The sequence below is a fragment of the Ptychodera flava genome, chromosome 17 (genome assembly GCF_041260155.1).
Source record: "Ptychodera flava strain L36383 chromosome 17, AS_Pfla_20210202, whole genome shotgun sequence".
In the NCBI taxonomy this organism is placed as follows: Eukaryota; Metazoa; Hemichordata; class Enteropneusta; family Ptychoderidae; genus Ptychodera; species Ptychodera flava.
Genome location: NC_091944.1, coordinates 24,652,332 through 24,667,058, shown reverse-complemented (window position 1 = coordinate 24,667,058; position 14,727 = coordinate 24,652,332). Strand labels below are relative to the sequence as shown.

At 39.2% G+C, this 14,727-nt stretch overlaps 1 protein-coding gene across 1 annotated transcript in view; it reads left to right on the top strand.

The window, feature by feature from the left end:
- The first annotated feature begins 2,724 nt into the window (after positions 1–2,724).
- LOC139115849 (uncharacterized sodium-dependent transporter HI_0736-like) overlaps positions 2,725–14,727 on the top strand; it is a 22,144-nt gene continuing 10,141 nt past the window's right edge. Inside the window, exons 1-4 of the mRNA XM_070678243.1 lie at positions 2,725–2,901; positions 12,929–13,085; positions 13,538–13,721; positions 14,320–14,434. Coding sequence (XP_070534344.1) covers positions 2,851–2,901; positions 12,929–13,085; positions 13,538–13,721; positions 14,320–14,434 — 507 coding nt within the window. The 5' untranslated portion in view covers positions 2,725–2,850. The remainder of the gene's footprint in view (positions 2,902–12,928; positions 13,086–13,537; positions 13,722–14,319; positions 14,435–14,727) is intronic.

Here is a 14,727-nt window from a genome sequence, read left to right as displayed (position 1 = left end):
GATTATTTATTCAATTATCAATTTATCCTCATCAATTGTAGAAAATACCAAACCTCGACAAATTTAAGGTGAACACAGCACATTACCATACGTGCAGTAATGTTTATGCGATTTCCAAAGAATAACCGCGAAATAGTCAGTTTTACATCGAGATAATGAGAATTTTGAAATTCATACATCTATAACCAGTGTCATAAAGCAGCTATACAGTGTTGGAATTGAAGTTCCGAATTCACGATATAATTTAAATTAACGTCTTATCAATGTCTGTAGTTAGGGCATTTTTAAAGCAGTTTATTGTAATGTTTGTTATGTCAGTGTGGATAGATGGAACATTAAGATTGTAACAGCTAAGTCTTTCATTTGACAAAGTCGTTCAAGTTCAAATGCACGGCCGATTAGTGAGATTCTCTAAGCCTTTTCACCTGTCAACTCTGGTAAACATTCTCTGTCTACATCTTCTATCTATTATGTGTAGAAATACCAAACATTGCTTGTCATCATAATCTTTGTCCCTAGACCCTTAATTCAAGTGCCACAAAGGTACATATATGCAGTGGAAGGGCCAAGTAAGGAATGAGTTGACGTCGCAGGTGATGTGTACAAAGATGTAGTTTTACAGAAGAATTGTCAATTGTCATGTGCACGGTCAGTGTTACCTGGAAACCATTGAAGAGCATAGAAACCTGCAAAGTACGTTTGTCTTCTAAAAGTGCAGTCTAGTCCGCATTGATTGATTGATTGTCTATTTATTTATTGATTGATTCATTCATCCATTCGTCCGTTTATTTATCTATTATTTATTTATTTATTCTAATTTGCGTGCAGTGCAAAGGCGAAACGTCAGGGTGGTATCGTGGCCTTGCAACACTGTCACGGTCTTTTACAGCGAAGTCATTTCTGATGAAACCATTCTCCTTTTTTTGTAATAAAAGTTTCCTGGCGCTGTCAGATTCATTTCTGATGTGTCATTCCACATCTTGGGAGAATATTATAGATAGCCAAAGTGAAATGTCATACAATAGTCTTCAGTCGTGAACAATAGAATACACCTGCACGGTCGGTCACACATATGGATATTGCACTTAGTGACCACGGTGCAAGTGTAATCTAACTGGGAGACTAGACTGAATGACCGGTCGCTAGAGGACGCCCTCTGCGCTCCCTCGAGCGACGGATCTTTCAGTCTAGCGACGTATGTGGTTCAATCTTCTTTCGGGTTCGTGTGTTTGCTACCACCGTCATTGAATTGACTTATCTTTTACCAATGGATTCTTCACACTTTGATATTTCCGTAATAATGTCCTGTGACTGTGCCCGTGTGACGGTGACAAGGCCCGGTGACAAGGTTATTCAAAGTGTTTAACTCAGCCGTTGAGGGCGCCAGCATCTACGTGATCCGAGACACCGAAACTGCATGGTACTGTGATAATGACTAACCAAGCGATGTCGCATTACGCCAGGAAGTAGTCTTGTGAAAAACGAGTGAGGCTGACAAAATACTGTGCTTTCTAAAGTTAAAAATCCGACTCATACTGAAACTGATCGTCAATAGCGACTTATAGCTGATGTTTCAATTATAGATGTAAGTACCTCATCACTGAAGATTGAATAGAACGCTCATACAGATTTGTGCATTCAAATCTTTGCAATGAAAGAATACTACATCGGTTGTCTCAGTTACACCCCTTACTCGATAAGGAGATTATCACTATTATCAGACAGTAAGACATACAGACAGACGGACGCTGAGAGAGACGGAAAGATAGATAGATAGATAGATAGATAGATAGATAGATAGATAGATAGATAGATAGATAGATAGATAGATAGAGAGAGAGAGAGAGATAGATGGACAGACAGATGTAATAACTAAGAGTGTATGACATGACATTCTCTAAAATCCTTCCCTTGCATAAAGTACATCTTTACAGTGTTTCCTCGAGAGAAATGTTTAAAAATCGATAGAAAACGCTTAGAGGATGCCTCTGTGGCTAAGGCCCAAATAAAAATAAATTGTGCTGTTCCGATAACATGGTTTTCGAATATATAGGGTAGATAGGTCGGCGGGATTTTTTATCAAAACACTTTTATTTAAATATGCATTTTACAGAGGTTCAGGGCGGTCAAACCCTGGCCACAACATTTCCTGAAAAATGTATAATGCATATAAAAGGAAAAAACATAAAAGACAAGCTTGTTCAAGCAAAAATCAAATGCCAAGTAACGAACGCGTGATTTTACTGTTTTTTCTTTCTTTTTGTTACTTCCGTGTTTACGTAGATCTAAAAAGTTTAGGGTCGGCAGGTAAAAAATAAGGTAGGTCGGGTTATCGGAACAGCACTATATATTTTGTTCCGCCTAAGTCATAATACAACTACTAGTAGAAATACGGGTGTTACCTTTCACCGCAAAAAATCAACTTTTTTATGCAACTTCTGTGAATTTGTTTCAATAGATGACCACGTCGCCAGATTGTTGATGCGTGACTTAATATTTTTTGCGCGTGCGTTTTGGATGATTTGCAGGAAGTTTAAAACATTACTCACGGAAGGAAAGAAAATGGGGAAATGTCTGTCTAAAAATTAATCAAGTTTCTATTATTGTTCTCATGACACTCGGTGTTAATGCCGCGAGATCAGGGATTGTATCACAAAGGTAAGCAACGCCCCCTTCGTACAAAATCATATGACCCCTTGAATATGTCGAATCAAAAATAATCACTCTACAACAACAACCACACTCACGGCGGTTACATTTGACGGTAGCTCAGTGCATCGATCAAACTGTCCAAGTCACGTGTGGAGTGGTATTATCACGAGATCCCAACAAAGGGGAGCCGAGGACACCATGGAGAACTCAACGCCATCGGAAACCGAGCCACTGCTTGCAGGAACGCGGGTAAGTTTCCTGAGATATCGAATAGGTCATTTGAGGTCAATGTTAACAGGTAGCTGGTGTGAATCTATCGCGGTGGGTCGAGATGACCCTGTTCGCCGGCCCGGGATGGTCTCTGCCCCCGCGCCCATTGTATATGCCGCAAATAACTAACTTTACCGCCGTTTGTTATCACTGTATTACAAGCTCGTGTATGTATGTATATGTCCAATTCAGAATATGAGCGTATGGCAGGTTGCAGAGTAGATACAAATGAGTTTAATTTTAATAAGGGTTCTGGTTCTGTGCAAGATGTATCATGACACTAGTCAAAACTCTCCGACACTGAACTATGACCTTGAGATTGCAGACACTATCGAACATGGCCTGTTAAAGCGCAATTAATGTAGGTCGGCACTGTCATGTGAGTTCACGCAGTTTCGGTGACTTTCAAAGTGCTGGCCTGTCCTCTACGGCAACCGCAACCAAGAAGCACTTGATCGTAGAGATCGGTATATATTGCCGAGTCATGGATGTCACACTGTTGTCGTTTGTATCTCCAACACAGTCCCATGTTACGTCACATTCAAAAATACACATACACTTAGGCCTTTGTGTCCAAGTACAAAGGTCACAGCTATTCATAGTCGTTGAACAAAGCCCTATTTACCGCTGGACATTGCAACGTAGAGAGACGTGCGCCACCACCGGCGAGAGTGAGGAGCACAGCGGCACCATTGCGGAAACTTAAACGCGCGCATACTTGTACTGTGTTGTTTGCACAAAATTAGGATAGTGTAGAAAATGGGTCCTTTCTAATTTGTTGTCCTATTTCAATATTTCTTCTGTTTTAAATTCTCTGTATGGTGTTCAGTGGAAATATCGCTTGAAGGGTCGATGTAGTTTACATTTATTTACTTTCTACAGCGCCGCGTTTTCTATCCTGGCTATATTCAAAAAGCGCTGCACAAATCCAAATTAAAATCCAAAGTTATAAAAGTTGAATTTAACACTCAGTAAAGTAAAAACAAGTTTAAAACTCCAGACAATTGAAAAATCACAGAAGTATTTAAAAAACTTACAAATTGTAGTATTTTTTAAACAAAATAAGATATGCCTTTAGCATACGCTTAAATTGGTCTAAGTTATTAAACCATTTCAGAGTTGTTCAGGAATAGAATTCCAACTTGGGTCCACAAATGGTGAATGCCATATCATTCATCTTATTGAAAGAATGTGGCACAGATATTTTCTGATATCCATTTGCTCTTAAATTATCCAAGGAAATACGTTAAATATCAATCATATCCGTGATGTACTGTGGTGACTTGCCTTGTGATGCCTTGTAAACTAGTAAAATGATTTTAAATTCTACTCTGGTTTTCACAGGCAGTCAATGCAATTCTACCATCGCTTGTGACACATTATTAAATTTCTTTAGACCCTTGACGACACAGATTACATTGTTTTATAAGCACTGTAATTTATCAAAGAAAAACTGAGGCATTCCAAACAGAATTGAGTATTGGTCACTAGCGTTACAAGTACCCCTACGGTACAAAGTTTAACTGGCATTATGACCTGAAGTCACCTCAGGCTGTCCCAAAAGGTCACTTTGCCAGTCCATGCCTTTGAAAAGTAAGAACCGTGTCAAAAAACATCACGGGATCTAGTTTGTTTTGAACTTTTCATGAAACCATGCGTGCATGACGACACTCTTTTTCATGACGAAATAACTGCAAAAGGATCGCCGATCCCTTAGGAAAAGAAAGAAAGAAAGAAACCGCTAAATTTGTACAGCTCAATTTAGCCTGCGGAACTGAAAGATTTATTAGTGTGCGTTGGACACTCTGTAAGGCACCGTGACCAGTGTCCATCACGACTTCCCTGATATTTAGCAGACACGCACGTGACACTATGATGTTAGAAGCACGCCATCCTTCGACCACACGGATAACACTTTTACGGCAAAAAAGAGCGTTTACCTCTGTCATGCGAAAAGCAACTGTGGCGTATCCACCGTGTTTTTTTTTTGTGAATAGGCCGACTCCTTTCAACTTCACCTTAAAGTTTGCTAACCCTAAAATGACCCCAATGTACTCTGGGCTTTTCCATGCACTGCATTTCCATATACCAAAACGGGAGTGCACCCGAGTTTAAAGGTATACTGTCACCTGTTCCAATTTTGCCACAGTTAGCCTACCAAGGAAAGTGAAAATCTAACCAATCACAGATTTTATGCGGGTGGCCTATTTTTTAAAAACAGCGCCCTCACATGGGCATTTTGAATACCAAGGAACGCCCCTTAGACCATATATGGGAATATTTAGATTACAGGTGACTTTGACGACTATTTGTATACTATTTGTATAGCCCGTATTTCGCTATCCTTCAACTAAATTCCCAAAACTTTAAGTTTAATCGAGCAAAGCCGCCGTTTTCTAGGTCTCTATTTTTACTTCAAACAACCGAAACGTTTCCACAGTCAACATTTACTCAAATAATGTCGATGTGTAATATGATAAGGCTTTCGGTCGGGATGTTAGAACCATGGGCCCATACTCTGGTACAGCAAAATTCAATACGATTCTAGGCGGTATCTTTGTATTTTTTCATCAAGAAAGGCACCTGTAGACATATATTGATGTAACACCATAAGAAACACGGGTCCCATGTTCTTGAGGTATAATATCTTGCGCTTATCAAACCTTGCTGCACATTACAGCGAGCTGGTGTGCACATAGGGCGCTTATTTGTAACACATACCACAAATGTCATAGTTTTTTGTATGCAGTACGAACGTAAATATCTAAATTCTGTCTTGCATTACTCAGTTCAACAAACAAGCTACCACCTACGATTAACCACCTCTAAATCTCCATACCCCTTAGATTTCAATTCATGACTAGAGGGGGGTGCATTTAATTTAAAAAAGAACAAAAATTGTAAAACATTAAAATTGGAATTAACTTCATGATAATTAGCAGGAGTCAGTATCTGGGAATAATTCGAGGGGCGCAACGTTCTTTTATTAAAAGGATGCATATTGTGAACAGCTGTTGGTTTCTCTGCAGCTAAATATAAATACGGGGAGTTAAATATGTCCTTCGCACTACCATCATGATGTCAGCGCAGAGTGTAGTTCACGTGTTACTTAGTACAATTAAAGACAAATAGACCAGAACGCTATCGCGACTGCAACGACACCGTTAAGGTAGAACGCGCCTCGAAAGTGAAAGACTTAAACTTTTGCTGAAACTTTCCTTGAGGAATCTTTCAACCATTCTCTTTCAAAATCAAGTATAAAAATTGGGGGGTCACCGTGCAAATTTTGTTACTAGAGAAACAAATAACCAAAGATTTACCGATATTTAAAATTCAAAATCGCCGCCATCCCTGTGTTAACTCTATCGAGTAAAATAAATTTTTCGAATTTCGAAAAACTAAGACGCTGAAAAGTCTTCTTACACCGAGAGCGTTAAAATGAGTCCCCGCAAGTGGTATATCAGAAAATAATTGTAAAAATTTGAGAGTCCAAATATCAATCCCCGATGGGCGTTCTACCTTAGAGCTGGGCTGCTAGATTTATTCCTCAGTAACTATTTTGTACTCTTACGACTGTTTATTGGAAAGTACAAATTCTCCGTGTCTTATTCGAATATCGTTTTCTCAATTCAATCTCTCGATCAGTAAACTTCTTTACATCAGGATTAATCGTTGATATTACAACAAGATCACTGGTAGCGTAACTGGTATCAGTACTGTGATAACTACTAGCGATGGGACTATATTTCAAAATCACTGCGAAATTCAGGTATTTCTCCAAGACTTGTATGATGGTGCTTTGTGTTTGTAAATATGAATATAAGTATGTCAATATTTATAGAACATTTAAGAAATGTAAATGATCGATGCAACACATATGTTTCAAAACTAAACCACTTTTAGTATTCGTCAAGAAGAAAAAGTAACATCCATCGACACTGCGTCTTTTGTCGTTCTCCAAGAAATCAAAACTCACCTCGGAATGCGTCAGTAACGTTGAATTGACTTTGCGGCAGTAATACATGTACTTCCCTGCCAAAGACAGTACTCACTCACGATGTTTGTCTTACAGTTGTCTGACAAACAGAGATGTGATAAAACTGTATATTATCACATAAAAGGTTAACTTTTTGACTTTTTGTTAAGAAAAAAATATATTTTCTCAGGGGATCAGATTAGCCCGGTGTCGAAGGTCAAAGGTCACCGAATCATCCAATGGCTGTCGCGGTTCGACGAGCCATTGAGCTGATTTTTAAAAAAAACAAAGCTGGTCGTCCTTATATTTTTTTGAAGCGAAACCAAATAAATAGTAGCCTAGGGCGTCCTTGTGTGTAACTAGGTGACACAGTTGGAAATTTTATATATATATATGCAGTCAGGAAAACAAAAAATTATATATGTTTCGAATCACTCGAGCAGTGTTTTTAAAAAAATATTCAATCCTGCGCATTTCCCTATGTTCGAGCAAAAATTCGACAATGTTGAAAAATCGGGCTTGATTTATCTGTTTCCGGTCGAAAACGATCCCAAACAAAAGATATTTTCTCCTACCCGCACAATTCAAGACCGTCCTGCGGCCAACAACGACATTACGTGTTCTGGCCCAATAAAAACTAGCTGACGGTGGTGTCATAGGCTTCACTTTGCCGCTGAAAGGACCATGACAGGGGTGACAGAATTGACCGCTTTGGCTAAATCTAAGGTAAGAGTACTGTGTCGAGTTGCGAGGAAAATATCGCCAATAATTTGAAATCGATAGAAAGGACTGAGGGTTAAGCTGACATTAGTGAGGTTTTTGATGAAAGCAAACAGCATAGAAACGAGCGATGAGTTTGGTACATTCGGGTTGGCAGATTTAATTTTTAAGGGTCGGCGGATTTAATTTTAACTTCAACAAATGCATTCATACATGTTGTAAATTTCTAGTTAGATAATTACACAATGGCCATGGGCAACAGCTTGTCTGTTAACAGTAATATATTTAATGCGCCCTCTTTGACTACATCAGATTTATCCATACATTGAGAATTGCTATCCAAAGTATGGATTTTCGACCTCAATGGTACAATTCGTTCGTTCTGTCTAATCCCGTAAAGCGGCACGGGATGTTACAGCATGAGCAAAAACTGGCTGTTTTTCTCTGATCAACATTTGAATATGCGGGCATGTGGTTCAACTATTAATAGTAGAAACGACAAGCTTACATGCAGAGTTAAAGCCAATCTTGTGTCATCTGACTCAGTTAATGTTGTCGACTTTGCCAGCTAGTTACAGTTGAAACTATAGTGTAAGTAGTTTTAATTCAGTTCACTGCAGTAGCTTCGCTGTCTAATACTGAAAATGGTTGTAGTGTCAATATAAGTGAAATATTATGGCCGTGACATTGTCAACGACGATGCGCCTTCCCATGTCACCTTCATGTCACCCGTGGCCGCGTTTGTTGATTAAGCCTGCCCGGTGCAAGCAGAAATTTTTTGTCTACAGAAGGGTGATAAAACGGTTACTCTACAATGTATCAGTGGTGATAATGATGTTAATGATTTTATGATTTCTGTACAATCGGCACACCAGGGACACCGTGGCGATTAGCCAGAAATTTTGGCGACGGCAGTGGCATTTCATTATCCGCTAAAATTCACGTGTTTCAAATGCCGTCAGTGTTAGAGAGCATCACACATTTTATGTCGATTGTAATATTGCAGTAAATGGATGTCAACAACACTATGGCGTACATAGCCCGGGTGTTTCAGTTCTCAGCCCTTCCAAACATGCTACGTCACCGTATAGGAGCTTCCTAGCACGGTGTCTCCTCCATGTCGGTTGCAGGGCACCTGTCATGATATATATTTCTTGCAAACTTTTCCGGCTCCTTCCACGATTATCTTAAATCGCTTGTAATATATATATATATATATATATATAATATATATATATATATATATATATATATATATATATATATATATTTATATATATATATATATATATATATATATATATATATATATATATATATATATATATATATATATATAATATAACAAGCTGCAGCGGTTAAAAAAATTACAGCTGCCTAACTCTCTTTGTTAAATGTGTAAATACACGTTAACCTTTTTCGGCCAAATTTTCAATTAGCGCTAATGCTATATATTTTACTGTAAACAGCAAATTGTGTCTTTCATTATGGCTGACGTCGAACATGCTTTCCACAAAGACGTATAATGCCCTTATTTATGGTTACCGTATTGGAGTATTTTTGAGACAGTGAAGTTCACTATCTTCACTCATCCATTAACCGACAAACAATTCTGTGATCATAAAGAATGATGTTCGCCAGTGTTAAGTGCCAAATCTATCAGTGTGAAAATAGCACTACTTATACATGTATGTGTATCCGGTAAGATTCGGTAGAGTGTTTTATAAATTTGGACTTGTCATTCGACGATACCTAGTCGCCGTGACTTAGCGAAAGACTCGGTGATCAAAACCTCTCGACAACATACAAATATCGTCGAAGCGTTGATCGCGGCTACTCCACACATACGCTAGAGATCAATAAATGACCCAGCCAAGATCAAAGCCAAGAATACAATCTCTAAATTGGGATGGGAACAATTCTTTGGGAAAAGATCGAATGCCTATATTGTCAAAAACGGTTCTATTTCAGAATGACACGGATGTGACAAACTCATGGATGTCCTTGATCCGATATCCCAAAAAAATCCTAACATTGCCGATTCAATTCAACATGAAGCTTAGCCTAGACCCTATGTCTTCGCTTTGGCCTCACTGTCTCCGATCACATTCCGGCCGGGAGTGGACCAAAAGAGCGGAGACTGGGGTCAAGGCTACCAGGCCACATGAAGCCTGGCCACTGTGAAGACACAGTGTGAGTTCCCCCACAATTACTTTAATAAAACTGAATTGACATACGGCTCGTCAAAGAAACATTACTCTTATGATTGTTGTAGGAACAAAAGTCACGAGAAATAAATTATTTCTAGTACGTTTCTACAGCTAGGGCAAATGTCATAGCGTGATGACAGCTCTACCAAGAGATCTTAGATCAAACTGTGCGGTCAACGATTGCATTTTACAAACTTCGGGAAGCAAACAAGTTAATCGTCAGTGAATATTCGAGTCTGACAATGACGTGAAAATGCTCTCGTTTACAGTATTCGAGAATTCGTAATCACTCATTACCTTTATAAAGCATTGATATCAATTCGTATTGACTTTACTTGGCAGCGGGAAACTTTCTGATAGAATATGATGTAATTATACTACGCCCTCTTTCATGACGTTAGGTTAACCATCAAATTCAGAATGTTTATTCCAAAAATGGAAGTTCAACCTATATGTTAAAGTACAGAATAAGAATCTGATCTTATTTCACACCTTGTGAAACGGCACATAATCACATAGCATGGAAACAGTGTGCTTTTTTTTTTTTTTTTTTTTTTTGTTTTAATTTTTTCTGATCAACCGTAAAATTTGCTGGTATGTCTGGTTAATGTGCAACTAAAAAAGCAACAGAAAAGCGGGTGCTAAAGAAGTGAGAAATGATAAATGAGACATTGTCAAGGATGCACTGACATCGAACCTTCCCATATCATCTCTGTGCTTTGATATGCAAAGTGTGTGAATGAAGATACATGTATGCCAGATCATTGATGAAATATAGAAGTATCTATTAAGGTAGTGTGCGCCTCGAAAGTGAAATACTTAAACTTTTGCTCAAATTTTTCTGAATGAAACTTTCAACCGTTTACCAAATCAATAATAAAAATCGGGCGTCACGGTGCAAAATTTGGAACTAACTATAGAGAAACAGATTACCCAACATTTTGCGATATTCGAAATTCAAAATGGCCACCATCCCTGGGTTAACTCTAGAGGGGGAAATAAAATTTTAGATTTCGAAAAACTAAGCCGGTGAAAGTTATTCTTTCTCCAAAAGCTTTAAAATGAGCCCCACAAGTGGTAGATCAGAAAAGAATTGTAGAAATTTGATAGTCCGACTATCTGTCCCAAAGGCGCGTTCTTCCTTAGGATCAAATATTCCCAGTTGAGATCTTGATTTACCAAAAAAGTGAATTAAAATGTCCAACGTACGCTGGCAAAAGTCGTGCTAAAATAATCTTTCAGGATAAAGCATGACCACAAGTACTGTACAGTTGCACATTAATTTTGTTTAAGGTCGTATGCACCTCGAAAGTGAAAAACTTAAAACTTTGGTTCAAACTTTCCTCAAGGAATACTTCAGTCATTGTCTTTGAAAATCAAGAATAACAATCGGGGGTCACCGTGCAAATTTTGGTTACTCAAGAGTTATCGACATTTGAAATTCAAAATGGCCGCCAATCCCTGTGTTAACTCTATGGAGAAAAAAAATAAAAGTTTCGATTTTCGACAAAGTAAGCCGATGAAAAGTTTTTCACACCAAGAGCTTTAAAATGAGCCCCCACAAGTGGTATATCAGAAAAGAATTGAAAAAGTTTGAGAGTCCGAATATCTGTCCCCGAGGCGCGTTCTACCTTAATGCAATACTTGCTCACAATACAACCTACAGTGACATTGGAGCAAAAAAGAACGATGACCACTTTTATGTGAATTGCGAAATTACGAACGTATGTCCGTTTACCGAAGCTTGTACGATCCAAATTATCCATCAGCACGACACAGTAATTCAATGATGGCAGCAAGCCAACATGAAACATATAGCACTTAATTTTATACCCATTGTTATCATGCCCCTATTCGTGCTTACCGTATTTTGTTCGAAATGTTCAATTGGTGTACCCTTTTAATAAACTTAGATAACAAATTATGAAGTCATAGATACAGAACATTTCGCTGGCGTTGCGGAGCCGTACCAACTGACTTGAAAAAACATATAGGGAAGTGCATGCGCCTTTTGTTTTTTGATGACAACGTAGGTGATCATGATGGGTGTCAAGGACAGTGGAAAGCGTGCGTTAAGATGGCTTCAGGAAATACATGTAGGGTAAGGGGTTTTGTCGTTCGGTAATCGTTTGTCATTTTAATAGGTTTCTTAAGCAAAATTTAGCAAAATTATTGGGGTCGGAGTGTTTTCAAAAGGATATACGTAGGTTATCGGAAACAAATTTCAAGAGTTACAGCTAGTGGGGCTTTAACATTAATGTGTTTATACCGTTAAAAGCTGTTCCTTTCAGAGTTTTAGCGCGAAAAATGGAGAAAGTAGAACCAAATATTGCTGAGCAATCATAGTCGTGACAGAGCATTACATTGTTTACGCTCAGGATACACAGTACGTGCACTCCGGTTGCTATGGCCGTGGAAACCACGACAAAAAGTGACAATGCTGAATTGGCCAATCCTCTGTTAGTAAAAGCAACATTCTCAACATTTACTATTGCAAATGTCTGTGTTCGTCTATTTAAGGGCGAACAAAAAATACGCTGTTCCGATAACCTGACCTACCTATTTAACCTGCTGACCCTAAACTTTTTAGAGCTACGTAAACACGGAAGTAAAAACAGAAATAAAAAACCCGTAAAAATCACGCGTTCGTTACTTGACATGTGGTTTTTTCTTGAACGACGATGTCTTTTATGTTTTTTTCCCTTTTATATGTATGATGCTTTTTTCTTGAAATGTTTTGACCGGCGTTTGATCACCCTGAACCCCTGAAAAATGCATATTTAAAAATAAAAATATTTTGGAAAAAAAATTCCTGCTGACCTACTTACTCTATTTTCGAAAACCATGTTATCGGAACAGCACAATTTTTTTTTTTTTGAGGGGGGGGGGGGTCTAATCAATCAGCTAGCTCTAATGTATATTTTTATGTTGTCTAAATGCCCTCTGTGTCAGCATTATGCTTCTATGCTCGTCGAGGAGCCGGTTTTAGCACTAGTAAAACGGATTTTACCGCGACTGAAGTGGGCTGTCGTCCGATCAGAGCGACGCATGCGCGACTTACACGCTGACAAAATATAATTGATATATTTAAACTTTTCAGGATAATGAAGCGAAAGAAGAGACCCCGGGCGAGGACTCTCCACACGGCACGTTCAAGTACAGATTCGGCATGATTCTGTCTTGCATAGGATGCATGGTCGGTACCGGCAATATTTGGAGGTTTCCTCGAATAGCCGCCAACAATGCCGGGGACAACGGTAAGCAAATTTGTCTCTCTCGACAGCCTAGGCTGCTTCCGTTTACCTGTAACTAGGGCGCCCTCAACGATACGACTAGGCCAGCCCTCTGGCCAAATAAACAAGCTCGCTGAGCCAAACGGTTGCAAAACTTTGACAACAGACATGACGAAACGGTGACACAATTTTTGATATCATCCCGTTAGAAACACGGAGCTGTAAACTAACGGCTTCTCTCGGTCTCACAACATCTTGACAATACATTGTAATTTTTTATTGCCATTAAAAGACATGATCAGCATCATGGTTAATCTTTATCGGGTATTTTATGATACGAACAGACGTTTAAACAATTTGAAAGAAATGGCGACTTTGACGACGAAAATGTCAGAAACGTAGTCCGATTCTGACTGCCGTCTTACCCAAGACTAGATTCCTCATTCGATTCAGTCTTTCTCAATCGGACCGTACAGGGGCGCTGCAATTCTTGCTGGTATGGATTATGTTTCTATTCCTGTGGTCGATACCGATGATAGTTATAGAGTACGCCGTCGGCAGATATGCGAAGAAAACCCCTGTCCAGATCTATCGAGACTTCATTGGTCCGCGCAACATGTGGTGCGGCGGATGGATACTTGTAGTTGACCTCGGTATCACGTGAGTATTCAATTCTGACTAAAAACTTTTTGCACTGATATTTTTTCGTGTTCTGGACTTCCAAAGCCTATAGTCAGTAGCAGTGTAAGCACCGTAGACCACAGGGACATCTTTGTTTTCGAAGTCGCGGTGACTCGTTCCATCGGTTGTAGTGGCTAATTCTTGACTGTAATAAGCCTATAGCATGATTAGGAAAATTCGAGATGATTTTAAATTTAGTTAAATAGTCACCGATAATGATTTGTAGTAAAACTTCGACCAGCTTATTCTGAGAATTTTGCGTTATGGATTGACTGAAGGTAGTAAGCCTCGAAAGTCAACGATTTAAACTTTTGCTCCCGTGCAAACGTTGGTACTAAAGAAACAATTACAAATTGCCAAAGTTTACCGATATTTGAAATTCAAAATGGCTGCCATCCCTGTGTCAACTCTATGGATAAAAATACATTTTTGAATTTCAAAAAATTAGACGATGAAAGTTTTTCTTCTCAAGGCCCTCACAATGGATCAACAGAGAATTGGAAAAGTTTGAGAGTCCAAATATATGTCCCCGAGGCGCGTTCAACCTTAATACATCATAATACTCTTTTGTATACAGCTGCTACTACACAGTTGTCTTGGGCTGGTGTTTCTACTATTTTTACTACACTGCGGCACATGTACTTCCCGAAGAAGAACAAATCAGCCAGAAAATATTCGATAATTATGCCAAGGTGAGGAACTTTACCAACTTACCTACCTGTACTCACCGAACAACCGATCTCTCTCTCTCTCTACCTACCAACCTACCTACCTACCTACCTACCTACCTACCTACCCACCCACCCAGCCACCCACCCACCCACAGGTTATCGTAACGTTGCGTGGATAGTCGTTCGGGGCGGGCGGCCGCAGGTCGCCGTTCACTTGGAAAAAAGAGACGGCGGACCTGCGGCCGCCGCCTCGAACGACTATCCAAGCAACGTTACGATAACCTGTGCACCCACCCAGCCACCCAGCCACCCAC